The sequence below is a fragment of the Morone saxatilis genome, unplaced genomic scaffold (assembly GCF_004916995.1).
Source record: "Morone saxatilis isolate NCDOM2014 unplaced genomic scaffold, NCSU_SB_2.0 Contig20, whole genome shotgun sequence".
Lineage (NCBI taxonomy): Eukaryota > Metazoa > Chordata > Actinopteri > Moronidae > Morone > Morone saxatilis.
This window is the reverse complement of record NW_023339763.1, coordinates 4653540-4679520: the sequence shown is the minus strand read 5'-3', so window position 1 is coordinate 4679520 and position 25981 is coordinate 4653540. Positions and strand designations below refer to the sequence as shown.

Sequence of the window (25981 nt, the reverse complement as noted above, 5' to 3'; positions counted from 1 at the left end):
AGCTGGCCTTCTTAATCAATTATTGATATTATCAATTATGAGATATATAATACAAAAAACAGTCAAAATATGGATATTATTTGAATTCATCCAATATATTTCTAAAACTCATTATTACATTACTCAAGTACTGTAGCTACTTCAGTACAATTTTGAAGGACTTGTACTTTACTTAACTATTTCAGCTTTTTGGCCAAGTATGTAGGCCTATACTCTCAGTACACAGAAATATACAGCTAAAAACAAGGACAACGCTTGACAAATTTAGACATTACTACTACTACTACTATGTAGATATATAAATATTAAATCGTATAACAACAACATTGACATTTGTCAGCAAGAAGAAAATGGTGTAATGTTGAGTGCAAAGAGTACTGGAATAAATATGAAATCATTGGTTTCCTTTTATAGCCTATAGGTGGATATGACAGTGTTACGCATGTATACAATGTACAATGTACAATACATACTATGTGTAGATTTATATTTGACACTGATGATATGTGCACATAAAGAAAAAAGTGTGTAATTAAACTACAAAAGAACCTAAAAAACCTTTATAATTTCCATTTTCTGATACTTTATTAAGACTTAATGCTTCATTCCAGAGGGAACTATTGTGCTTTTTACTCCACTACATTTATTTGATAACTTAAATGAGATTTTGTGAGCCTACTTTAGAGATTCTATTAATAATGAAAAATATAAACAATAAATAAATGTCGATTATGTATTATTATAGGTTAAGATAGGGTAAAACTTTATTGATCCTGGGGGATAAATTCACAAGCAACCTGGCAGTTTATAAAGCAATTGAAATGAGCCATTTACCAGCTGCAACATTAAAGTGACACATTTATGCATTAATAGTTATAATCCAGTAATGTAATATATATTATGCTACTCTGAAAGGGGCCATTCTGCATAATGAGCACCTTTTTGATATTGTGATACTAATACTTTTGTACTTTTGGTCAAGTAAACGCTTGAATGCACAACTTTTACTTGTAACAGAGTATTTTTCTTCAATGTGATATTGCTATTTTTAAGTAAAAGATGCAGAACTTCTTCCAGCACTCTCACTTAGCATATAGCATATGACCTCAGCATCTTTTATTGATATACTGTTGGACATAACTATGCAGCCAAAATCTAGTAAGTAAGCAAGTAAGTAAGCTTTATTTATATAGCACACAGTCACAAAGAGCTTATATTTTCTATTATATTTTATAATATTCTTATTTTGTGATTCTTTATTGTACTTTTACACTAATGTATTTTTTGCACTACATCCCCTTATGCCTTTGTGTCTGATTTGAATTTCTCCTACGGGGGATCAATAACGGAACATCTTATCTTATCTTATCTTCAGAAACAACCAAATGTATAAACACACACACACACACACACATATACATGCATATATACATATAAATGTTTAAATTCATAAACACACATACATAGTCATATAAATACATAGGGAACACATAAATACAAACATATGGAAGATAAAACAGTGTTTTATTGTTGAATGTAGTGTAGTGTATGGGTTATTGTAGCTGCACCTGCGCCCAGCAACAGGTAACTACTCTGTGTCTGTCTCTTTAGCGGCTGTTTGTCTCCCCCTAGCGGCAGCCTCAGATTCAGCACCTTCCTCTACCTTTACGTCACCTGCTGTATTTTCTACAGGTAGCAGTAAATCTTCACTTCTGTTTACCCCTGACAGCAAATCACGACAATGGAAATGCACATGCAAACACTGTATTAAAAGGAGCAGGACGTTTACATTTAGTTTAAAGTGTCTAATTCACCTGCGTGCCCTAGGAAAAAGAGCCACCTGGAATAAATACGCGCACACACACACACACACTCATACACACGGGAAACCAAACTCTCAACGTTACATATTTGCACCTGTGTGCTCACTGTGTCAGAGCAACCAGGTGAAACTTTATTGCCAGCCTCTTCCACGGAACCCTCCCACTATTTGCATACAGAGGAGCAGAGCGCCGCCCTCCGCGCTCGGTTTCCATGTACTCCTCTAACCGGACTTCTCTCTAGTTTGTCCAGCTGAGGTGGAAGTTTAACTGGGACGGCTTACCTCTCCGCTCCGCCACCGCTGAACCCCCCCCACCCCCAATCAAAGGAAAACAACCCCGAGGAACACTGCGCGGTTTTATCCCGCAGACACTTATTCGCTTTGCGTAACTTCCAGCTTTCTTCTGTTGGATTTCTCTCTCTCTCTCTCTCTCTCTCTCTGTCGGTTTTGTGGGGGGTCTGAGCTGATCCTCCCCGATTCATCAAGATGTCTGTCCAGTCGAGCCAGAAAACGACAACGACCTACCGGACCTTGAAAGTTGCCTCTCCTGAGCCGATGGCCAGCACGGTGCTCTCGGGCGGGTCGATGATCTCGGGCCAGTCGGTGCTCTCCGGCGGGCCGGTGCTCTCCTCCGGCTCGGTGCTCTCCTCCGGCTCGGTGTCCTCGACCGGGTCGGTGTCCCCGATGAACGGCTATGAGACGGTGCGCTACCTGGTCCCGGTGCAGCAGCAGTCCTACATGCCGGTGCAGCAGCAGTCCTACATCCCCGTGCAGCAGGCCGTGCAACAGCAGTCCTACGTCTTCATGCAGCAGCCTATGATGCAGCAGATGGTGTCCCCGATGTACCTGCAGAGTATGCCACACCTGAGCGTCAGCAGCCAGGAGTCCGACCTGCTGTACCAACAGCAGAGCACGGTGGAGGTGAGACCTATGTTCTTCTCCTCATGAAAAGGCTTGTTAAAACCATTATTATTATTGTTATTATTATAAGGGAGACTGGAACAAAACTTTTTTGGGACCCCAAGCAGAATGTGACCCACCCTGAACATGATAACTTATATTTTTTGTTCAATGCAAGATTTTAATAACCTAAAGTTATCACAGTTTTATGGTATTATTTCTTCAAATTTACTGAATTCACTGAAAAACACATTTAAAACCATGATGATATTGTGGTCTGTACCAAACAAACATGTTTTCTTACATGTGGAGAACTTACAGGCCAGGTCATCCTGCAGAACTACAGTACTTCATTGTAATGCTGTTCTGTTACACACTTTTTAACACCTTTATCAGAAAATATTTCACTTGGCCATATTGCGATATCAATAATATTTTGATTTAATTATGCAGTCCTAGTCCAGACTTGATGGTCTTTGCCCAGATTTCATGAGTGTCTCTTAAGTGTCTGTCTCAAACTGTGTCTGGGCTGTTTAACGCCTCAGATCGTTCAGAAGTTTGTCAGTCTCAATAAGTTTCAGTTGGCAGAGCAGGATAAGTGGTCGACTGCGTGGTGTGAACAGAATGAGCAAGTTTGCTGCTGCCAGAAGCAGAAGCATTCCCAGTGTAAGCATGTTTCCCGCTCAGTGATGAGTTCTTAATTCTGACACAGTGCTTTGAACTTTCACAGCCTGTGATTAGAGAGAGATGGATGAATGTGACAGACAGTTTTTGGCACTGTGGAAGACTTTCCATGTGCCACTTGTGGTGAAGAGCAGACATTGTTATTACATAAAGGAGAAAATGCAATTCAGTATGACACACTGTGTTACAGGACATATTACACCTGAGAATTGGGCCATACAGTTTCTATCTTATCAATCCAATTGGTTGTTTGTCAGTTACACTTGTATGTAATGTTTTGATATTGGTACTGAAACTCGAGTGCCGTATTGGTGTGGACATCAAACATTTAATTGTCATTAATTGTGTTTTAAAGTGTCTTTTTAAGATTTGGCTACCACTTCGCTCCTTGACAGAATGAGCTCTAGTGAACATCAACTTCCAACACCATTTAATGAAACCCATGCCACATGTCACTGCCAAGATACAATGTGGCATTGTTAAAGATAAATGTGCTGCAGGCCTTTAGAGTTTGCCACCTGTTACCGTGCTCGCTCGCAGCTCTGGTTTATCTACCTCTTCCTCCTTATTGATTACTTTTTAAGCGTCAGTCTAGTCCTGCCAGCAAACTCCTTCCATTCTGCGGTTTCAGTCATTGCACTCTGAGCTAAACTCTCATGGTGTGTTTGATAGGGAAGCGGTGCCACACCCAGTATGACTCTGCTGACAGGGCACACCCTTACATTTGAAGACAAACATTCTTGAACCTAGTTTGGATCACCTCTGCTGAATTCGATTGCACTAATTAGCGGTTAAATGGCAGGGTTCTCCCTCTTCTGAGAGACACAAAATTACCTTGATTTATTAATTCGGTAACTTATATTTCACTGTTGAAAATGATGCCATGATTTGCGAGAATACTGCACTCTGATTGGCTGGAGGGTATCCATATACAGTACAGTATATACCAGTGAAATCTGTTATTGCAGCCTGTAAATGTAAATCAAGAGAGAGTTGCTTTAATGTTGCTTCGCTCAGTGTTTTGACTTCTATTTAACATCAGTTGGCTTAGTAGTGCTGGAAACATTAACTGGTCATCCAAGACAAGTATGAGTCAGCTTTTGAGCCTAGCAGAGAAAGTCATGCAAGAAAAGTCCAAGTCAAGTCTCTAGTCTTTAAACCCCCATTGGAGTCAGTTAGGTGTCTATATGCACATTGCAGGTAAATGTATTTTTTTGTTCTGAGATTTTACCAGGTCAAAACATCAACATCAAAACAAAAAAAGTCAAGTGATGTTTCAAGTCCTGATTTCTGAGTTCAGTTCAGGTGTCAAGTCGACAGACGTGGCAACAAAACAGTTATGTCAGATTATTAACACAATTCAGAGTTCAGTCTGCATTTTTCTCATTTCACAAATTTGTCAGTCAGTCAGTTGGAGTCCATGTTTGACATCATTGTGTCACAGTTGACTTAAACTCATCAGCGTCTTACGTAATGCACTTCTTTATAGGACTCTTTACGGTGCCTCCACCCAGCTGATACAGAAGTGAAACATGTTTTAACAGCTATTTTTGTTTTAACATTGTCCTCACTTTGCTATCAATAACCACAATTCTCCCTCCATCCACCATGATACACTACAGGTCTGAAACAGGAGGGATCACATGGTCAGCGTTTTAAATGGGTTTGTTTTCGCCAACTGCTTGATGGGCCAACAGTCACAGTACAAGAAACAGACAGTTTACTTATTATGCACTTTCTGAGTTGCCTTATATTTCCCCTTGAGAGACAACTTAATTATTTTAAATTGAATTGAAAGTGCATACAGTTTCAATCCATTCATTTTACTAATAAATACTTAAAGGTTTGGCTGTTTCAAGGCTGAATCAAGATATACCTGACCTGCTTTAATATTTAATGTGAGTCAAAAGCAAACATTTTAATTGGTAACATGGTTTTAGAACAGCTCAAGGATCAAGATGATGTCATGCATTGTATTTAGTGGTCCGATGACAGAAGTTTTTTATTTTCTGTTCAAGTCTGACAATCTCTTCTTCCTCTCTCCCTCTTTCAGAGCATCAGCGGGCAGTCTTCAGTGTTTAGCCAGTCGTGCAGTCCTATCAAGAGCCCTGAGCCAAGTGCTGAGGAGGAGGCAAGCACGCACACACACACAAACACATGCACACGCACACAATATAAAAGCCTTCTTATTGGTGAAACCCTCAGTAAAGCAGAAGTCTGGCAACCACACAAGCATTTGCTTTAATTAGTGTAAACCTACTGGGGCAAAGTTAGTTCAGTTTAGTTTCGATTCATCTCATTCACTCACTTTGTGTTATTTTTGTGATAAAACACAGATGAAAACATAGAATTAACAGATAAAACAAATTAAGTTGATGAGCCTAAAAAAAAGCAAACATTTGACTGACTTCAGTTGAGTCACAGACATGGTCAATGCCCTTGGCAAGCACAACATACCTACTGGCAAATGAGCCTGTAACGTGTGGCAACAAGTCATTCCACTCTTTAAAAAAAAATCACTTAGATTGAATGAACTATGAGTGAGCTGTAAGAGAAGTGTTGCAAGTGTCGACCCATGGCTACTCTAAAGTAAAGATGGCTATGAATCTGACCAGACAACTTTTGATAGTGACTGCTTTTGATGCTTGGTGCTGTATACAACTCCAATACCTGGCCCTGGTTACACACTCGGTGGCTGTATAATCCATTAAATACAACAGCTTTTCCATAAATACCTTTATACACAAATACCTACCTACCTTTGCAAGGTTTATTTTCAGTTTTCGGAAATATGTTAATTTGATTGGTTAACGATGGTGTTGCACTGGACAGGATTATACTGAGATGTGTTTTGTCATCCCTATAGATACACAAGGGGGACAATATATTTAGAAATGCCCCTGAATATGATGCAGTCTGCTATCTGTCTATGACCTTAGTGCTAAAACATATATTTAAATTACCACCTGACACACATGACAGTGTCCAAGAAATGATTATAAAAGTAGACTTTATGACAGAACATGTGGAACCCAACGTTTCGATGTCTTTTGACCTGAAAATCAACAAACTCGCACTTGTCTGAGTTCTCCGTTTTGGTCAAATTAAAGCCTGCATTGTGGTTTGCGCCCTTGTGCCAACTGTCCAAGTGAGTCACGGTTTGAAGTACAAACTTGTGGCAAAAGATATGTCTTCTAAATGGGAAAGAAAAAAATGCAGAGGGGGGTGTGGAGTCCATCTGTAGGTTCTGTGCTGACACACCCATCAGCATGAAACCTCGACATGGGAACATGTCGGTGTGTGAAAGAACAGTAGCATAACAAACGTCTTCTATAAAAAAAACCTTCTCAATTCAACCTGGGATATTAACCCACACGCATGCTCTCTCTGCATGCAGATACACCCTGCCTCCACATTCACAGTTACAACAAGCATGTGTTCATAATCCCAGGACCTTCAACTGTCGCAACACTGACAAACCATTTAAGGTGGGTGTTAAAATGGGGTGTGTCCGGCAACTTCCCAGAGGCCTCTGCTGTGGGTGGGTACATTCCTTTGATTTGAACCTGCAGCGTCATGTATATGGCTGTTGTCAAAACAGGGAGGTTCTCTGATTTATAGTGACGTCTTGGCATAACCTGAGAAAGTCCTAACTGAATTTGCATATACAATCATAGTAACTGTTTTATTAATTGGTTTGAGTGACAGTCAGTCGGCAGTTGTCGTACGTGAGAAAAACTTTGAAACACCTTCCACCTTCCTCCCAAATTAGTTAGTTATAATAATTATTTAATTCATTCATTTAGTCTCTTTGATCACTTTGGTTTAATTTAGTCTATAAAATATTAAAATAAATAGTGAAAAATGTCCATCACAATCAACCAGAGTCCAAGGTGACGTCGTCATAATGATTTTTTGCCAAACCAACCAGATCCTAAAAATATTTAGCAGGTACAAAACAGAGAAAAGCAGCAATATGTGACATTTGAGACGCTGGAACCAGCTAATGTTTTTCATTGTTTTCTTTATTAATGACTTAAATGGTCAGTTCATTCTGTGCTGAATGAAGTAATTACTCAGCTAACAATTTTAAGAGTCTGTCCTTTTGTCTTTTTGCCCTCTTTTGAATACTTGAGCTTTTTGAGTCTTGACTGGTTGCATCGTTCAAGTCTGGTCAGGTTTGTTCAGCTCATTTCTGTATTGTCCTAAAACAGGAAAATGTTTTTGCAGTGAGGCTGAAACTGAAAAAAAACCTGACAGTGTAAAACAAACTGTCACTGAAAAAAGACAAAAACGAAAAGATTGTCATTGACAAACCCAAAATATCACCATCCATAGAATCATATAGAATCATAACCATCAGAATACAAAACAATATAAGTACCAATACAACAACCACACAAGGCCAAATTAAAAACACAATAAAACAATAAGATAAAAACAAGATACGACATAGACAAACTCGGTACAAAAGTCCATAATAAAACTGCAACAGGTGGATTTATGTAATGGAAATTTCAACCTGTCGCACCTAATTTTTGGAAAATGTATTATCTCTGACTAGACTCTCTGGCTTCTGTATATGTGGTTGTTGGCTGAAAGTTGTGTGAGCCACTTCATTAATGTAAGTGAAGCCTTATCTTGTCATAAAGCTGCGGTTATACAGTATTTATTAAGAACTTTTAGAAGTAAGTTTAGTAAGTTTTCTGCATCTGCTGATGCTTAAAACCTTAGAGTGTGTGCTGCAGTTACCTCTGCCTCTAATTAGCTTTCTCTCCAGCTCACTCAGTGTCTTCAGAGAATAATTTTGGCTGCCAGGCTTCAGTCAGTAATCTGTTAGTCTGCTTTTCTCAACAAGATGATTTTATTATCTTAAGGGACCAAGCTAGATGAAACTTGTTGTCAGGGATAAACAATGACCACACCCATCTGTGTTTTTCTGGAAGAAGGGTGTTTCTCAGCCTTAATGAATCTTTGGGGTTTTTTATGTTTCAATTAATTCAAAAACATCAGAAGCTATTATGAGTGTCAGTGTGTCTGTAGTACAATAGGACACATTTTATATCCTTCAAAACTTTGGCTTAGTGAATTGCATTTTAAAGTTTCTAGTCTCACAGAATCCGTTTGTAATAAAAACAAACCCACTGGTGAAACGGGAGGAGCTGAAGTGCTTAAGGTGTATGTGTGTGTGTGTGTGTGTGTGTGTGTGTGTGTGTATGTGCGTGCCTGTATGTGTGTGCGTGGGATGCAAATGGGTTAAAAAAAGTTCATGGCTGCAGTGTGCAGTGAAGGCTGATGTTTGATGACTGACAGACAATTGCCCAGCGAGAGGGGGAAAAAAACCTCTGATTGTTCCTCTGCAGATTGAGGACAACACACACACAAAAAAAAAAACCAACACAAACTCACACAAGCTAAATGATACTCTGATTTAACTTAGACTCACATACAGATGCAATTGACTTACAGTTTATCTTTATTCAACTTAGGTTATAGTCACAGTGCTCTACAAGGTTGTCAGGGTACAAGGAAATAAAAGGAGTGAGAATATGAGTATATATATTCATGAGAAAATGCAAGTGCTTTTAAAGTGTACGTACTGTGGACATCAGGAGCAAGAGAAAGAATTCATGTTATGTAACACACCCTGTGGCAACCACATGTAGGTTTAGGGAGCTGCCTAATGACTGTATGAAGGGGTGAGCTAGTATACAAAGAACCATAACTGTAAATTGTTATTTTACTTTTATGAAATGCAAATCACATAAATGGTATCTGTCTTAAGTGTAAGCTGCCCAGTGAGGTGTCACAGGACTAATATTTATGATCTTTGAAAAAACTGAGATACACGGAGAAATAAAGATTTTATTGTTAAAGTACAGTTAAACTAGTTTAGTCTTTTGGTATCACAACGATGTGTCAGCACTGTCAAGTTTGTTGTAGTTGGAATCAAGTCCCTTTTCATGGTCTTTAGACAACAGTGACAAAACCAACATAACACGATTGATTGATTAACAATGAGGTGCAGTGATCACTGTCTGAGTGGAAGGTGTGGTAAACTAACAAAATCAAAAACCGCCTTTGAGTAACCGATTTTTCTCAAGCTACAACTCTGTACTAGTTCTGTAGTTCTGAATTGTACCAAAAGCCTAAAGATATAAAGACCATGCATTTTCTTGAGTCACTTGATCAAATAAATAAAAAAGACTGGATTGACCGCATTTGTTCCCAGCCTAAATCTCTAAAAAAAAACCTGCATGAACGTGGCGACAAGAGGCAAAAAGTTGGAAATGTCGCTAGGTTTTTACCCTAGTCAGCAAGAACCATACATCTCACAAGGGCTGTCTCTCTAAAAGTTATAAGGTGACACGTTGTCATGAGTTAGTCAGTCTGCTTCCTAATATGGAAACCTGAAGCCAAGCCTTCAGCTATAACTAAGGGTTCAGTCTGTACGGCAACGGAGCACAGCTGTATATGTTAGAATACGAATCCACCTGACAGAGATGACTTATTGATTATTCCATTGGAGTGCAGTAAAATATGAGTTTCCACATTGTAAAAGAATGAATACTCCTGCAAAAGTAGTGAGGCTCAGCTTTTGGTTTGTCACTTTCATTAGGCAATAAACAAACAACACAACTGTTTCTTCAGTCTGTTTTTTCATTTGCATTTACACATACAAGCCAACAAAACCTTTTGTATTTAATTTGTCTGTGGGCTGTTTTCTTGGTTTGGGATCAGCCCTTGAAATCCAATGGGAAATGTTAATGCTCCAGTTTAGAGAAGTTTCAACATGACAGTGCCCCATGTGTATATGTATATGTATATATATATATGTATATGTATATGTATATATATATGAAAATGGTTTACCCAGTTTGTCTGGCCTGCACAAAGACCTGAAAGCCTTTCGCTGTCTGCATACTTTTGTCCATGTAGTGTGTCTTTGACCTGCACTGCAACCCAGAGTAATACAGTGACACACACTGATTTAATTGTGTGTATATGCATCCAGTAAATACCTAACATTTATTTGTAAGCCAGCAGGTATACATCTCTGTATCACAGCGTGTAAACAATCAACTTCCAGTTAGTACTCTTAACAAAAATACTCTAGTGAGAGAAGAGCTGGAGGAGCTGAGTGAAAGGTTGAGGTGAGTGTGGTTAAGCAGGATGCCTGTTGACTGACATGTTTGCTACTGTGAGGATGAAATCTGTCATCTTTAGTTCTGAGACACAGCCAGAACGATTTAGGATTGTTTGAACCCAGATTAAGCAGATTCAGGAATTATGGGAGAGTGACAAACTGTAACTGACAGATGAACTTAAGCAACGTTCCTTTGAGAACAGTTTCTGGTCTCTGCTCAGCTGCTTCTTACGAGGCTTTTCTCACCACAGTAGGGTATGTAAAGTATTCACATTTAATTAAAGGACAGTGAAGGAGGGCGTCACATTGTGGTGAGGCATGGACGCCAAACAGTGCGTCATTATTTAATGTTTTCCATGAGGAAATGTCTCAGTATCTGTTAAATATGATTCTGCAGCTATAATTAAACGAGGATTCGCTTTGTATGGAGCATAAAATGTTCTCGATTGCATCTGTTGGAGGTTGAGTTGCAGCTTTTAGGATTCACTGTGATTCATTGTGGGAGGAAAAACTGCCCCACCAGTACTTCAAAGCTTCCCAATCTACCTTTTTACTATGTCTACAAAATCGCCCTCATATATAAGTTTGCGACTGTGTTTTCCTCACAATAATTGTAAAAGTTGCCCATGTAGAATCCTCTCTACATGTACGCACACACACTAGTGACTGAGCTCACTGACTTGTTTTCATTCAGAATCACACAGCACAAAGTCATCTGTATATTTTTATCTTATCACATTTGGATTGTATCTGTTCATCTGTCTGCTGCTGATAAACAGCCTGAGTGCAATCACTCTGTATCTGTACATGGTTGTAAATAGTTGGTTTCCTTGGTAAAATGGAGATATCTTTTAATTTGTTTTGTCTCCACATGGTGGATTACTAATATAGTGGTTGTTGGTTGTGGAAGTTTAGCCTGCTAAGCAAACGAGTTGCACTTTTGACTTCGGTTCATTGTTCAGTCTGACATTATCGTTTGCACTAACCAAACTGCAGCGTGTGACTTTTCCCTCTCGTCAGTGTATTCTTCAGTTGGCACAGAAGCTGTGATAGCTGTTGCAAAGAGTTTTTGTTTATCAAAAACAGTCAAGCTGAACAAAAGATTTGTTAAAACAAACTATGGTTCTGCTTCTCTGTGTCACCAGGGAGAAAAGCTGGAGAAAAGCAGGTAGTTGTAAATTGATGTTAATAAAAATAAAGTGGGGTTATTAACCTCAGGTAACATTTCTGCATCATGCAAAGAAAGCTTGAAGGAATAGTCTGACATTTAGGGGAACTCAATCTGTGTGTATAGCAACTTTACATGATCTGATCTCAACCTGCAGCCACATCTGATGCACAATTGATGTTTTTTCAGTGGTGAAATTTGTTGCTATGGTGACTTCTGGATCACATCCAGCTGTGATCATGACTGTCAGAACGGCTTCGCTTGGCATTACATCACCCTAAAACAAAACCACTCGATGACGGTTTCGGCTTCAGAAATATGAAACCTAATTTTGGAAAATACTGACATAGGTTGACATATTCCTACTTCACTGACAGAAACCCCAAAATGCCGCGATAAGAAGGAGATGTTGTAGCAGTGTACACAAACAAAGACACACAGACTGTCACACAAAGAGCCTGTGTGGTAAAATGACTCTTCTCTCTCCAATAACAACCTCTAGTGTTACTCTGTCACACAGAGTCCCGAGAGCCCGGCTCACACACTGACCTATATCAACACACAATCTCTCTCTCACACACACACACCCCAGAGGGCCCGACATGGTGGTGAGGTGATGGTGTATTGTATTTTAATATTGGGTTTCTGCTCTTTCGGACGTTCCTTTCAATCCTCCACAAGTAAAACTAGACATGAGTGAACAGGAAGGAGCTGCTTTTTGAGCTTATTTGATCAAATTAACCTTAGAATCACCAGATTTCATCACATTTACAGGAGGTTTGACCTCCAGGCAGGGAGAAGCAAATTAAACTTATCTCGACGTCTCAGTGTAGTTCCCCACTGTGATGATGTCAGTCGGAAGAAGTAGGCTTATTTATGGGAGAGACTGGAGTATGAGTGAAAACACCATATAAACAACCTTATGCTGTGGAAAGACTTATAGGGCTGCCACTAATGGTTATTGTCATTATGAAGGATCCATCTATTGATTTTTTTGTTTGTCATACATTATTTAGGCTTTAAAATTTCAAAACAATAGTGGGAAATGTTCATCACAGGTTTCCAGAGTCAGGTGACAACTTGAAAATTTTTTTGTCCGACCAACAGTTCACGTTCTGAAAGTATTATGTTTACAATGATATAAAACAAGAAAAGTCTTCATAAATGATTTAAACTAATCAATTATCAGTACAGTTGTCTATTAAACACATATTTGTAGAGAAAACAAGTACATTTTTAAAAGGAAAAAAAGGTTTTTAGGACTCAATTTGCAAGTTATTTGATAAGATTGAACTGTTTTGATAAATGGCCCCACTGTTCTCCCTGCGCTCTTTCACTTTTCTAGGTCAGCCTCCTTTACAAGCACAAACACACACACTCCTCTGCTGCAACTTTAACCCACTAACCCATCATCATAAGGTTGTTATCTTCTCACACATTCTACACAGCAGCATGAGCTCAGGTCTGCAGTGGATCCCTGGAATTTAGCGTCTGCAGGACAACTGCATATTAAACTGAGTCAGAGTTGACCTGAGGTATTTTGTGATCCGTGAAAATGAACAGGCACCTCCACAAACAACCCAAAGAAAACAAAAACTTCTGTGTCTTTTTAAGTCTGGGGGACATCATTTCACAGGATTTTGTTGGATTGTAAACTTTTTTTTCTGATAAAATGTAGCAGAAACAGTAACTCCTAGTTTTTCCTTATTGGTGATTGTTTGTCCATCCAAAACTTTCCAGAGCAAGACATCTGTAACTGTAGATTGGAATTTTATGTTGATATGACTCCCAGAGGACAAATCCTAATTATTTTGGGGCTTTCCTCTAGCACTATCATCCAGTTATCACTATTGACCTAAACTTTGGTTGGAGAAAATGTTAAGTCAAACACCAGTAACTGCAAAATCAGCATGAAAGGTTTCAAAGCACATTCCTTCCTTCCCAGAGGGTGTACTCTTCTATTTTTGATACGCCTTGTGCTGTCTTCTAGGGCCACCTTCTGTCAACATTACACACACATTTCTATTGGTTGTTGCCTCAAAATTGTTGTTGTTGTTGTTCATGGGGAGTTTATATTGCAAAAATTTAAATTAGAATAACAGAAATAAGTTATCAGGTTTTAAGTGTTTCTCAGTTGAATTAACTATATAATAATTAATACTGATATTGCACTATAGAGTTACATAATATGATAGAAGATTTTTTCCATATTTCCAACCCCTATTATTTAGCTTCTTTACTTGCTTCCAGGTTAGAAACATGCTTCTGTGTTGGAAGGAAAGGCTGGCCATCCATGTACATAGTTCTCATTAGATAACTGACAAATATTCAGCCATTTTTTGTGTATTTACCAATTATGTAAAAGACCTTGTTACTTGAACACTTCGTTAACTGGTGAAGTTGAAGTCTCAACTCTCCCTTTCTCTGTCAGGAATGACAGGCATGTTACTGTGGCAGCCACAGCCTTGTAGCACTGAGACACACCCACTTCCATGTGATCACAGACATCACATACATACCGTCCTTGTCCATACTGTTGCACCCTTAAATCCTCTGTTTGTATTTAATGTGCGACACCATAAATAATGGCCCTGAAAGCGCCTTCGGTCTTGCCGTGACCTTTGAGCTCTGCTGGATCATAAACCATTCTCTCCATGTTTCACACGGCAGTCAGACAGGGTTTGACTTTACTACCTTGCCCTGTCAGATACCAGAGGTATGTGTCATTTGAGTGCCTTGCTTCAGTGCTAAATTAAGTGCAAATACTGGGAGATCTGGATCTCTTGATTAATGTAACTCCACAGGTGTGTAATTTATACTGTATGAAATACACTTTTAGTCCATTTCTTGTTTTTATGCCGTTTCAGTGGCTCATACACTGCAACATGGCCCATATGTTTAAATCACATTTATTATGAGAATATTCAGCATTACAGGGTATAAATGTTTGAACTTTATGAAAATTAAAGATAGCATTGAGATACGTTCGTCTCTTGAGGGATGTTGTTTGTGGCAAGCCCACAATTTTTACTGAATTTGGGTCCCCGCATGATGTCTGTGTTTAGTTGTGTCTGACCCAGTTTGATTGAGGTATTGGAAGAGTGAAAACACAGTTTTTCCTCAAGGAACAAAGTCCAAAACAACTTGTTTTACCTATTTGTCCTGGCGTTTGTCCTGAACAACATGACAGGTTTTCGGCAGACATCAAATTCCTAACAGCCTCTGTTACTGTCAGTTCCTGCTGTACGGCACAGTTCACAATAACTGAGCTTGTTGGAGTTCAGTGAAATCTAACCTGTGATCTTTCAGGCCTTTCAGCCTCCTCACTACCCTTGTTGTTCTTCCTGTCTGTGGTATTTCCTTCACTTTTTAAAAATGAAAACGATACTAAAACTCAATTCCTGTGCCAGTGTTTCCTGATAGTCGTGACATTATTTTTTTTCATCATTCTCCTATTGGTTCTGCTGCGTGGGTGGTGGCTACAGGAAGTGCAAAAGGCCATGGTACTCAAAAACGGTTCAAAACAACTTAAATGGGGAACTTTGGCATCTGAACTGTTTCTTTTTCTGATCAAAACTACAGATACAACACTAATGTTATAAAGCTGGTATATGGAGCTTATAATGTTCCGTTTTTGCTGACACTGTCAGAGAGGGGTTGACTCAACTCTCTGGTCACTTTTGAGGTTTGTAGTTTGTGGAGGTGTTGCACTTGATTGCATCACGTTAAGAGTAAGGCTGCACCTACCGATTACGTAATAAAGTATTGATAGTAATGATAGTGCTAATACTGTAAGGATTTCCTAGAGGAAACAGGTGACATCTTCAAGTTCCGAAGAGAAAAGATATTCAGTTTACAGTGATACAGAACTGAGATGCACATTGGTGAAGCTGGAACCACAAACAAGCTGGTATTTTTGTTTGTTAAATTAAACTGTAACTGTTTTTTAGAGTTGTTTTTGATATTCTGCCCCCCTGTGGTATGCTACTGTGTATAGACAAAATATAAAAACCTCAATATGGTAATATGGTAATACATTACATCACCGTCACTGACTACAGTATCAAAAAATGACCACAGAGTGGAATGAACAGAAGCTGAACATGATATTGACATGCTGCAGGGCTCTTTGTGGTTCTTGGTGGTTCTCTAATGGCACAATAGTGTAAACTTCACCTGCTGGGAAATTCTGGCTCCCAATATTCCCTTGGGTTAATGTGGAATCTGGCTAGACCACTGTGCACAGCCACAGCTTGTTTGTTATATAAGAATGCATCACATCAGATAAAATGTACTTGACATTTCTTAAGTATGCCATGCTAGTGCCATGGAAATCCTTGTCTCACTTTGTATCTCTTGTCCAAGATAAACCTAAAAATTTGTTTGGATGACTTGTTCTATTCAGGATGATAATACCCCTGCACAAACTTCCTTGATACACTGTATATATAGTTTTTTACGTAATGTGTAAGTTAAACTGTAAATGATTTAATTTTCAGATTTATGTCCGAAGTTATACACAAAATGGCAGCCATTTTACATGCAGTAAGAAAAAGATTATACTCGCAAACTAGTTTCGTAGAGAAACTTCATATTAAATATTAGAATATAACAATACTACTGTTACTTTCTACATAAAATAAATAATTTTGGCATGAAAACCTGCATCATAAATCATAAATACATGTTTGGAATAATATAAAGCAGATTCTTAGTGGGACACAGAATCTCTGCTACTCGACTTGACATAATCATTAAATCATTAAATCATAGACTCAAAGCAATGATTAGAAAGCCATTATTATATTCATAACTAGTCCAGCAACACTAATGATTGCTAGCATTTGGTGGGATAGTAGGGAGGGTGTCGTACAGGCCCGAGGCATCGTTGTAGTCGCACACCCTAAAGAGCTGCACCTTTTGGATACAGTTTACTCCTTAAGACGTGAGCGTTAAATGAGGCCAAAAATGTGGTTTAACAAGCACAGGGCAAGCAACTTGTCTTCCACAAAAAAACAAACTGCCAAACTTCATTCATTACTCTGTATCAGATTTTAGCGCTATCCCTCTGGTGATAAGCTGAAGATGAGGTCATCTTGTTGCTATAACGTGGTACTCAAGGTCTGGTGGGAGTATCTGACAAGAAGTTATGTTTAAAGTGTTTTTTAACGACTATTTCTTTCATCGTAGGAACTAAAAATAGAAGAAAAGAATCTGAAACAAGACTAAGATGAACATAAGTAACATAAGTTTGTCCTGTGTCGGTATACAAAGAGTGCGACAGGCAGGTGTATGCAAAGAGTAAAAGTGTTTTCTGTGTGAAGAGTACACATAGCGGGCAGCTCAGTGTCAGATAACAGGTTATGCAACAACTGTTTGACTCGACTCTGTTGTTACATGTAGATAAAAGGAGGTGATGGGTGTGTTTGGTTTACAACACGTGTATGCGCAGCATGGACTGCGGCGGATTGCGTTAAACTATATGACATGACATATAATATAATATAATGCTACACCTTACAATGATATTTTTATTATTATCTATTTTTTATTTTTAGACAATAGTGCACGTTCAACTTTGTAGCCATATCAGTAATTTTACATGTTTTGTTTATGATGTCTACTTTATTGTAGACCATTATCTTTTAGGTTTCAAAAAGTCTAACCTCTCATTAATATATCTACAGTATAAAAATGATGATGTAAAACCTGCTTATAAAGAAATATGCATTCAGTGCAACAAAAATAAAGAGATTTGCATCATAGCATGCTGCATGTTAAATCATTCTGCCAATGATGGTTACTGTAATAGATAATCTAAATAGAATGCAAACAAATTTTAAAATAGTAGTAAAATGATTGGAAAATAATAACAAAGATAATAATTTAGTAGTATTAAATAATATGTATATTTAGATGCACTAAAAGGAAAGGCAAGTTTATTTTTGTTGAGCATTTAGTCAGGTCAAAGTCAGTTTAAAGTGCTCTACATAAAACATAAAAGGCATCAAGACAAAATGTAAAAGAAACACAAGGCAATATAAAAAAAACATTTAAATACAATTTTAGAGAATAAAAACAAGGTTAAACAGGAGAGTAAAAGTTACAGTACGGTGTAAGATATTAACCAAAATCCTCAATTTTGATTAAATAAAAAGCAGCGGAACACAGAAAAGTCTTCAGCAGCCTCTACTCCTGTTTTGTTTTTAAAAAAAAACACATGTTGTTCTTTAAAGCTGAATCACAACTGTGAAGTATCATTATTAAGGATGTCTGTAATTATTTTTTCACAATAAGCATGAAACAGGATGTTAGGGAGCTAAGCAACTACATTTCTTGATTGTAGAAAATTATATGTAATTGTTTTTTTCTGTGCAGGTGCCAGTCAGTCTGCTACATGTTGGCAGCTGTTTTGCAGGATGCTGTGGAGGGGATTTACTCGTTGCACCAAATTTAATTTCTTCAGAGAATCATACTAATGAGTAAAACATCACATATTTACATCTGAATGACATTTTGTATTATATGTCATCTGTAAATCTGTGAGTGAATAGTGCATAGATCAGTGGGTGGAATTTGGACTTTAATTTATATTTAACACTGGAAACAATAACACCTGTTGTCTCTGTCGTGTTCTTCCAGGAGGAAGAGGAGGAGGAGGAAGAAGAGGAGGAGGAGGAGGTAGTGGAGGTGGAAGAGGTGGAGATTGTCAACATCATACAGCAGAAGCCGCCGCCGGTGATAGAGAAGATCTCCAGGACGGAGGTGAAGACCGAGCTGAGGGAAGTGCCCCAGCCCACGAGGCTGGACACGCGCTACTTCGGCGAGCTGCTGGCCGACGTTTACAGGAAGAACTGTGACATCCACTCCTGCATCTCCGAGCATGTGTCCAAGATCCGTGGACAGTAAGTGCATGTTTTCAGCATTATATGGACAAATTATGTCCCAGTCCATGCAAAATGATCATAGAAAGACAAATAGTTTCATACTTTCAGACATCATGCGTGTATCTAGGGTCGACTACCACCACCACAAATCTTGATATGAAACACTTGAGCGTCAGCAACAAAATAGTTTTACATGTACAAGCAAACTTCTGCAAAGGGAGGCCATTTTTCCACTCTGTACGCCTCTACTTGAACGCCTCATTCTTCCACTTCCACTGTGCTTTAAGTTCAAGTTCACAGAATGCCAGAGGTGTGATTCAGTTCATAGTACTGCCTGCATTAACACTTAAATGTGACATGTTATGGCATCAGAGAGGAATTCATGATTGAATGTGTTTGCTGTGAGATAAGATAGTTATTACTGTCAATAATTTCTTAGCTCACTGGACACTTTTTAGAGTCCAGAGGAGGACGTTTAGAGTCACAGATCACTTTTTTCCTCCGTTTTCCTTATTGTATAGGTGTATTAATTGTTGTTCTAGTAGCATTTTTTGCCACAGAGAATAAATATAAATAGCAAAATCAAGATTACTGCAAAGCTGGTCAATAGAGCAATACAATATCTATCTTGAGATCAAGACTGCAGATATTGTGTGGGATACTGTACCTAAATTGTTATATTCTCTTTTCCTATTGTCATTTGCTGAATTTTAAGCCTTGGGACAACTGTTTTGGACTTAATTAACTGATCAGGTCAAGTGAGATTAACACATACTGCTTGCATTTGTTTACTTAGTTATTAAATGTTACATTTTGCCAAAAGACACACCCTTATTATTACCAGCATTAAAATGAATGGACAAAACATGATGAGAAATAATATAGCGTGACCACATCTGCTTTTACTACTTTTAAATCTTGTGCATCTAATAACAACACAACAACAACATTGGAAACACTTTGGTATAATTGAACAGCGCTAAAACTGTAGCTGCCAAAATTGCCATAACACTGAATAAACACTAAAACAGGGCTGTTGTATTACACTGCATTAGTTTTAAGTATGTAAATAACCTGGCAGCTAATTGCATATCTTACTCAGACATTAAACACTGTTAAACTGACTCTCAAACATAATGCACTGATCCTCCTAGAAACAAATATTAGATGAAACTGACCACAGACATATCTCATCACATTGAATAACAGACTTTTATGTGATGAAGTCATTCTGGCATATAGCCGTGGAATGTTGTCATGGTGATAGACGCTGGGTTTGGTGGCTTGGATTAGTACCATAAGCGGCATGCTCCAACAGGTGCAACAATACGAGTTTCGGTCGGTTCCATGTAGTTTCTTCAGTTTATGTTTTCTTTCTCTTGCAGGTGCGCCATTAATCATCATGTTCAATCGTATTGAAAAGTAGTATTAGTAGTCATCCGTTCCCAGTTACTGCCATTGAACACCGGTTACGTCACCTGAAAGTACTGCATTAGGCGGGTAGTTACAGGAAACCTGGGTGGGAAAAAAGGGATGATGCGATAAGCTGTAGATCAGGTGGTCTGATGCAGCCAATGACGGAGAGATACAACTCAGCACTGCAGGTTGTGACAGTGAGGGTTTTTGTCCACCGAGCTACCACCCAGGTGATTCGTGTGTGTGTGTGAGGGAGATTAACCATGAGAGCCTAATCGTATTCTTTATCATCTTCTTACCTTTCTATCAACCACCTACGACATGTGAGGCTCTAAATCACAGTACAACAATATACTTGTACAAGTTCACATGTGTAGCCATTGTATTGGCTGTTAAAAAAATTAAATCTGGTGATATTTTTTCTTATGGTCAACAAATCCCATCAGGGATCCCTCTCTGATAAGATTTTGTTTTTCCATAACTGCATACTGTATAGTGGCAGCTTAACAGTGGATAGTGTCGTACTGTACTCATTCTTATACATTCTATCATTGGGCTAACTTTTAGTACATTAAATAGTAGTGAAATTAAATAATTCCCCATTTTTCTGGGAATCCCCACCATGACTCCAGGTTAAGAACCACTGCACCAAATGTGTTGTTAATCCGCGGCTGAAAATAGTTCCCAACAAATTTACTATGTCCTCCTGTGTGGGTACCGTTTTTTTTAAAACTACAGTAGCCAGCTGTTTCACAACATTACTCAGCCTTTTTATGAAAATGAAACTACATATTTGCACTCATTTTAAAGATTTCCGTCTTCAGTTGGAAAGTACTGAGAGACTGACTATGGCAAAAATTACCCCAAGAGAAAAAGGGAACAACTCAAAAATAAGAATATCTGTCTATTTATCACAATGTGATGAATACATAGAACACCTCTTCTCAGTGTCTGATTAAAATCCTGTTGATTTAAAGCAGTGATTCTCAAACTGTGGTTTGGACACTGTTGTGGTGACTTTTATTTCCCTAAAATTCAACTTAGATCCTTTTTTGTCTTAGTTTTGGTTTCCCAATCGTTGTTGATGATTGCTAAAAATTGTCCGGTGTGGTGCGTGAACCACTGTTTTAAAGTAAGAAGTGTGAGTCAATGTGAGATACAATCAGTGGTTCTCGTAGACCTCTCCAGTCATGCTGCCGTCCTCATTGTTTGTCTTTCCTCTCTGTGTGTTACAGGAAACACCAGCTGGATCTCAGCAATGATTACAAGGTGAGAAACAAACCAGCATCACACATATCTGATAAATAAATCTAAACTAAGCGAAGCAGACAGAACTTCATCTGTGTTTAAAGTCAACTTAGAGCCTCAGTGTAACGTGATATCCTATGAAGAATACAAGAAGAATTCAGATAAAAAAATAGAACATGATGCAGCCAGTACTTTTCTTTGTCTGCACTTCATGTTCTTGACAAATGACAGAAACACAAATCTGAGGGAATCATATTTTATTTCCACGGGGCTTTTGCATTCATGTGTTTGTGTCTGTGTATGTGTTCAGGTTGAGAGAGAGGAGGTGGAGGCTTTGCTTCCCAAAGGAGCCACTGAACTGACCAAACAACAAATCCGCTACCTGCTGCAGGTGAGTGAGAGATTATGATCTTCTTTCTCATAAAATATTGTTTAATTACGACACAGTTCCCCATTGACCATAATACAACATTCTATATACACATTTATTTATGTCTGCATTTATACATTTGTATTTTCACCATTTAGCTTCATTCTCTTCCATTGCTCCTGAGAGCGCTCATAACTGCTTTATAAACACTAACTAACTAACTAACTAATAAATGCTTGATAATACAGTATGACATAGCTGTGTTCATATATAACAATATGTAATTATATATAATAATGTTGAAAACCATAAAACCATTTCTTATATTTGCTTACATCATAGCGCGTTATGACCCACTGAATACTTATAGAGTATTTATTACTTATTACTTAATAGAGAGAGGCGGTTAAAATGAAGCATTAGCATTTATTTATTTATGACTAAAACAACAGGCTTCATCTCTGAAAATGACTACAATGTTATTTCTCAGAGATTTGGTATCTGACTGCAGGTTGTTAATGTGTTCATTCCCTTTCTGTGTCAGACTCGTCTCACTGCAGATAAGAGCATGCGTCTACTGCTGTCCACCTTCAGCAGTCTGAGAGAGGAGCTCCTCCATATGTCTGAGGACCTGCGGGTAAGAGCTATGTGAAGTGATGTTGAAAGAGTTTGGTTGAGTCTAGTTTTGTCATCATAATTTTTTTTTTTATATTTAAACGCTGCACCCTCCAACATGAGGTTAAATATCCGGTTTGAATGTGAATCGGGACGATTACAGTTAAGCGTGCAGCTGTGAGAACCAGCAGCTAACTTTTACAACCTTAACTATAATTGCAACTTAAAAAGAAGCCGTAGCCTCCAGCTTAACTCCATGGTGACTGCGGAAAAGAAACCAAACGTTTAGGAGCAATCAGATCATCCCAACCTGGCATTCCTGGATACAAATACCACAAAGATAAATAAAAAAAAATAAAAAATTACAGTGGTTCTTTAGTTACTCAAGCAAAAGTAATAAAATCTGCAGTTTTTTTTTCAGCTAAATGTATGTAAAGTATTTTACTAGATTACCTTTAGTAGTGCATGAATGTTCTGGATGTACATTTCAGTTACTGCATAAGAAGTAGGTAAGTTGTATATTTTTAAATTCCTTATCTGCAAAGTAACTAATAACTATAGCTGTAAAATAAATGGTGTGCAATTATGAAGTCAGAATGTGTTGTAAAGTACTAGAAATACAAAGTAACATAAAATGTAAATAGTTAAATAAAGTACAACTACCTCACACAACATAATTGCAGTACTTGAGTACTACTCTATAAATTTACTTAATTGTTTTCTACCAGATATTTATATATTACACTTAGTGTTGATCCTAGAATTCTGATATCAGTACCAAGTGATATTTTTAAAGCACATTGAAAGCAAGATATTCTCTGTTCCTGCCTTCTTTAATGCATTTGAACACCAACAACCAAATGCATCAGGATGTTTTGTTACATCCAGATCCAGAACAGTATGTCCCCACAACTTGCAAAACCCATTATATGAGCGCTTCCCTTCTCAGTGCAAGCTAATTAAATGCTTTATATTACACCAGACATGTACAGGCTTCAGGCCAGATAATAACAGCTTATCATTGCCAGTGTTAGTACAGTTTGGTGGAGTCAGTTCTATTGTGCGCTTACATTCCTGAACAGCATCTTTTACAACAAAAAGAAACAAAAACATAGCTATCCAATCCAAATTCAGAAAGTGCAGCAATCAACAATTAAACAAAATGTGATTGATCCACTTATTAACCAACTTACTGCCGTTAACATGAAGGTATGATGTCTGTCTGTCTCACAGCGTCTGGAGAGCGAGAAGGAGGCGTTGGAGAGAGATCTGAGTTTTAAAGCAGACCAGGCTCGGCAGTATGACTGCCTCCTGGAGGCCGTCCGAGAAAACAACAGACAGCTCCAGGTACAGTACACCTAAATGTGTGTTTGTTCTCTCTCAAATTAATGATCTGTTCTACAATAGACCAGAATGTATAGCGATTTTGTCATATTTCATAGTAGACTGAATAACTTTTGGACTTTTGTCAGACAAAACAAGACATTTGAAGAAGTCACCTCAGGCTCTGGGTAGTTGTGTTTGGCATGTTTTCACAGTTTCAAAACAGATCAAACGATTAATCGAATAACTGAAAAATAATCAACAGACACTTGAAACTGAAACAGTTTTAACAAAGACTGAACATTATAACCTTCACAAAGGAAGGATTTATTGCAGGACTGTCGTATTACACAGATCAGCCTCTCCAAATGCTGATTTGTGAAGCTTTGCGTGTCCATCTGCATTTCTGACTCTCTGTGTCTGTCTCATCCCTCTCCAGCTGTCTCTAAAGGAAACCAGCGCCTCCCAGCGCTCCCTGGAGAGCCAGCTCATGAGCACCCGAAACAACGACTCGAGCCGCGAGTTCAAGGTTAAAGAGCTGGAAGGGAGAATGAGAGCGCTGGAGAAGGAGAACGAAATGCTCCGACAGAAGGTAACACGCCACCTTAACACCACCTAAAAGTTATTCATGGACAGATCCCTTGTAGTTAACATGTTTGATTACGCAGTTGTGAGGATTCATGCTTAGACCATGTAGAACAGTGAATGAAAATATAAATACATGATAAAAAAATATGTTGATTGAGGGTTTGGAAACAATGTGCAGGTGCAGGTAGCCTGCAGTTAAAACTGTTTGGCTTTTTGAGCAATGATTGCAGTTACAAGCCATTTTGATGACATAAATCAATCCAAATGAGGATTCAAACAAAAGCTCTTGCATGTTTGTCATGATGTTTTAAAGTCAATAATCAAAAAGAAATAATTGCTCTGTCATGTGCAAACTCGACCTAACTTTCTACAAAGATGAAAGGAGTATTTGAAAGAAGCATTAGCGGTACATATGATCACTGGTACAGGTTTATAGCAAACTGTTCAAATAGTATGAAAATCTTCTTTCTTTTGTTCCTCAGCTGGCCGGCCAAGGCAACAGCACCACCCTGCATATCAAGACAGAGGAGTTGTCCCGTCAGTACAAGGACCAGCTCAGCTCCATGAAAAGAGAAAAAGACGAGGAGATCCAGAGGCTGCGGGTAAGAATGAAACCAGACTGTTTGATAGATTCCCATGAAATCTGATTCAGACATTCACGTCCCCCTCGGGATGATTTGTAAATTCTCTGGATATCCTTGGGAACTTCATGTAGCTCCATGAAAAGGCAACAATGATTAACATTAATTTGAGCAATATTTCAATGTATTGCCAAACCCCTGCAGCAGTAAGGACATTCCAGGCAACCGTAGTTATTCGTAGCTCAGTTATTAACAAATCCTACCACTATTATTTTGGTAACACCCTTATGAAGACTGCTAAATGTTTATTGAATGGTGCACTGCAAAAGAGTTATTTTGATTGTTGCACAGATTGTAAAGCCCTCTGCATGTTCAGTGAAGTCAGATTAATATATGTGCAATATATAGCCTCAAATTACAATCACAAAGTCCCCAAAAAAATGTCCTCAGGACAAAAAAGACAAAAAACAATAACCTCTTGCAGAACAGGTCTTGTAAGAAGAGCTTTAATTTAAAAGGTTTTCATTTCATACTTTGTCCTTTTGTCCCTCTTCTCACTCCGTCCTTTCTCCAGTCCCAGATAACGAAGATCCAGACAGAGATTAGCACCACCACCACCACCAAGTCGTCCTCAGAGAAGAGTCTCCAGCTGAAGATCTCAGAACTGCTCGCCATGTTGGAGCAGCGGCAGACCACCATCACCCGACAGGAGGAGGTCTGTAGTGTAACACACCAACTGAATAAATGTACTTTTAACTCAAATGATTAATCTGTCCTGTATTGTAAGGGCTGACTGACATCATCAACTCCTGTAGTTCAGTTTTTTTTAAGGTTGAGGTTAAGGGATCGGGATCAGCTGCAGTTTTAAAAGAAGCTTAATTCTAACAGTTTTTTAACAAAATATAAGCCCAACGTCTGTATATGTATTTTATAATTACAGAGGAAGATTTCAATTCAAAACAAGGCCGCCTTTAGGAACCACAACAGTGTGTTTACATGTTGTGGATGCTAAAATGCAAATCAGGTGTTATCACGTGATAACAGGTTATCACAGGTGCTACACTCTGAACAAACAAAAGGAATGTGTGTGTGTGTGTGTGTGTGTGTGTGTGTGTGTGTGTGTGTTTGGTCATGGGAATTATCTGGAATGTTATAGAAATCATGAAAACCAAGCCAGCGAGTTTTTATTACAGAACACTGAACTGTTTACATAGAAAACACACACACACACA

General features: G+C 38.4%; 1 protein-coding gene across 1 annotated transcript in view; it reads left to right on the top strand.

Moving 5' to 3' along the window:
- The first annotated feature begins 2052 nt into the window (after positions 1 to 2052).
- The window catches only part of pof1b (POF1B actin binding protein), a 26412-nt gene continuing 2483 nt past the window's right edge, over positions 2053 to 25981 (top strand). Inside the window, exons 1-10 of the mRNA XM_035666795.1 lie at positions 2053 to 2743; positions 5460 to 5537; positions 18364 to 18626; positions 21260 to 21293; positions 21583 to 21663; positions 22187 to 22279; positions 23491 to 23604; positions 24020 to 24172; positions 24651 to 24770; positions 25324 to 25464. Coding sequence (XP_035522688.1) covers positions 2309 to 2743; positions 5460 to 5537; positions 18364 to 18626; positions 21260 to 21293; positions 21583 to 21663; positions 22187 to 22279; positions 23491 to 23604; positions 24020 to 24172; positions 24651 to 24770; positions 25324 to 25464 — 1512 coding nt within the window. The 5' untranslated portion in view covers positions 2053 to 2308. The remainder of the gene's footprint in view (positions 2744 to 5459; positions 5538 to 18363; positions 18627 to 21259; positions 21294 to 21582; positions 21664 to 22186; positions 22280 to 23490; positions 23605 to 24019; positions 24173 to 24650; positions 24771 to 25323; positions 25465 to 25981) is intronic.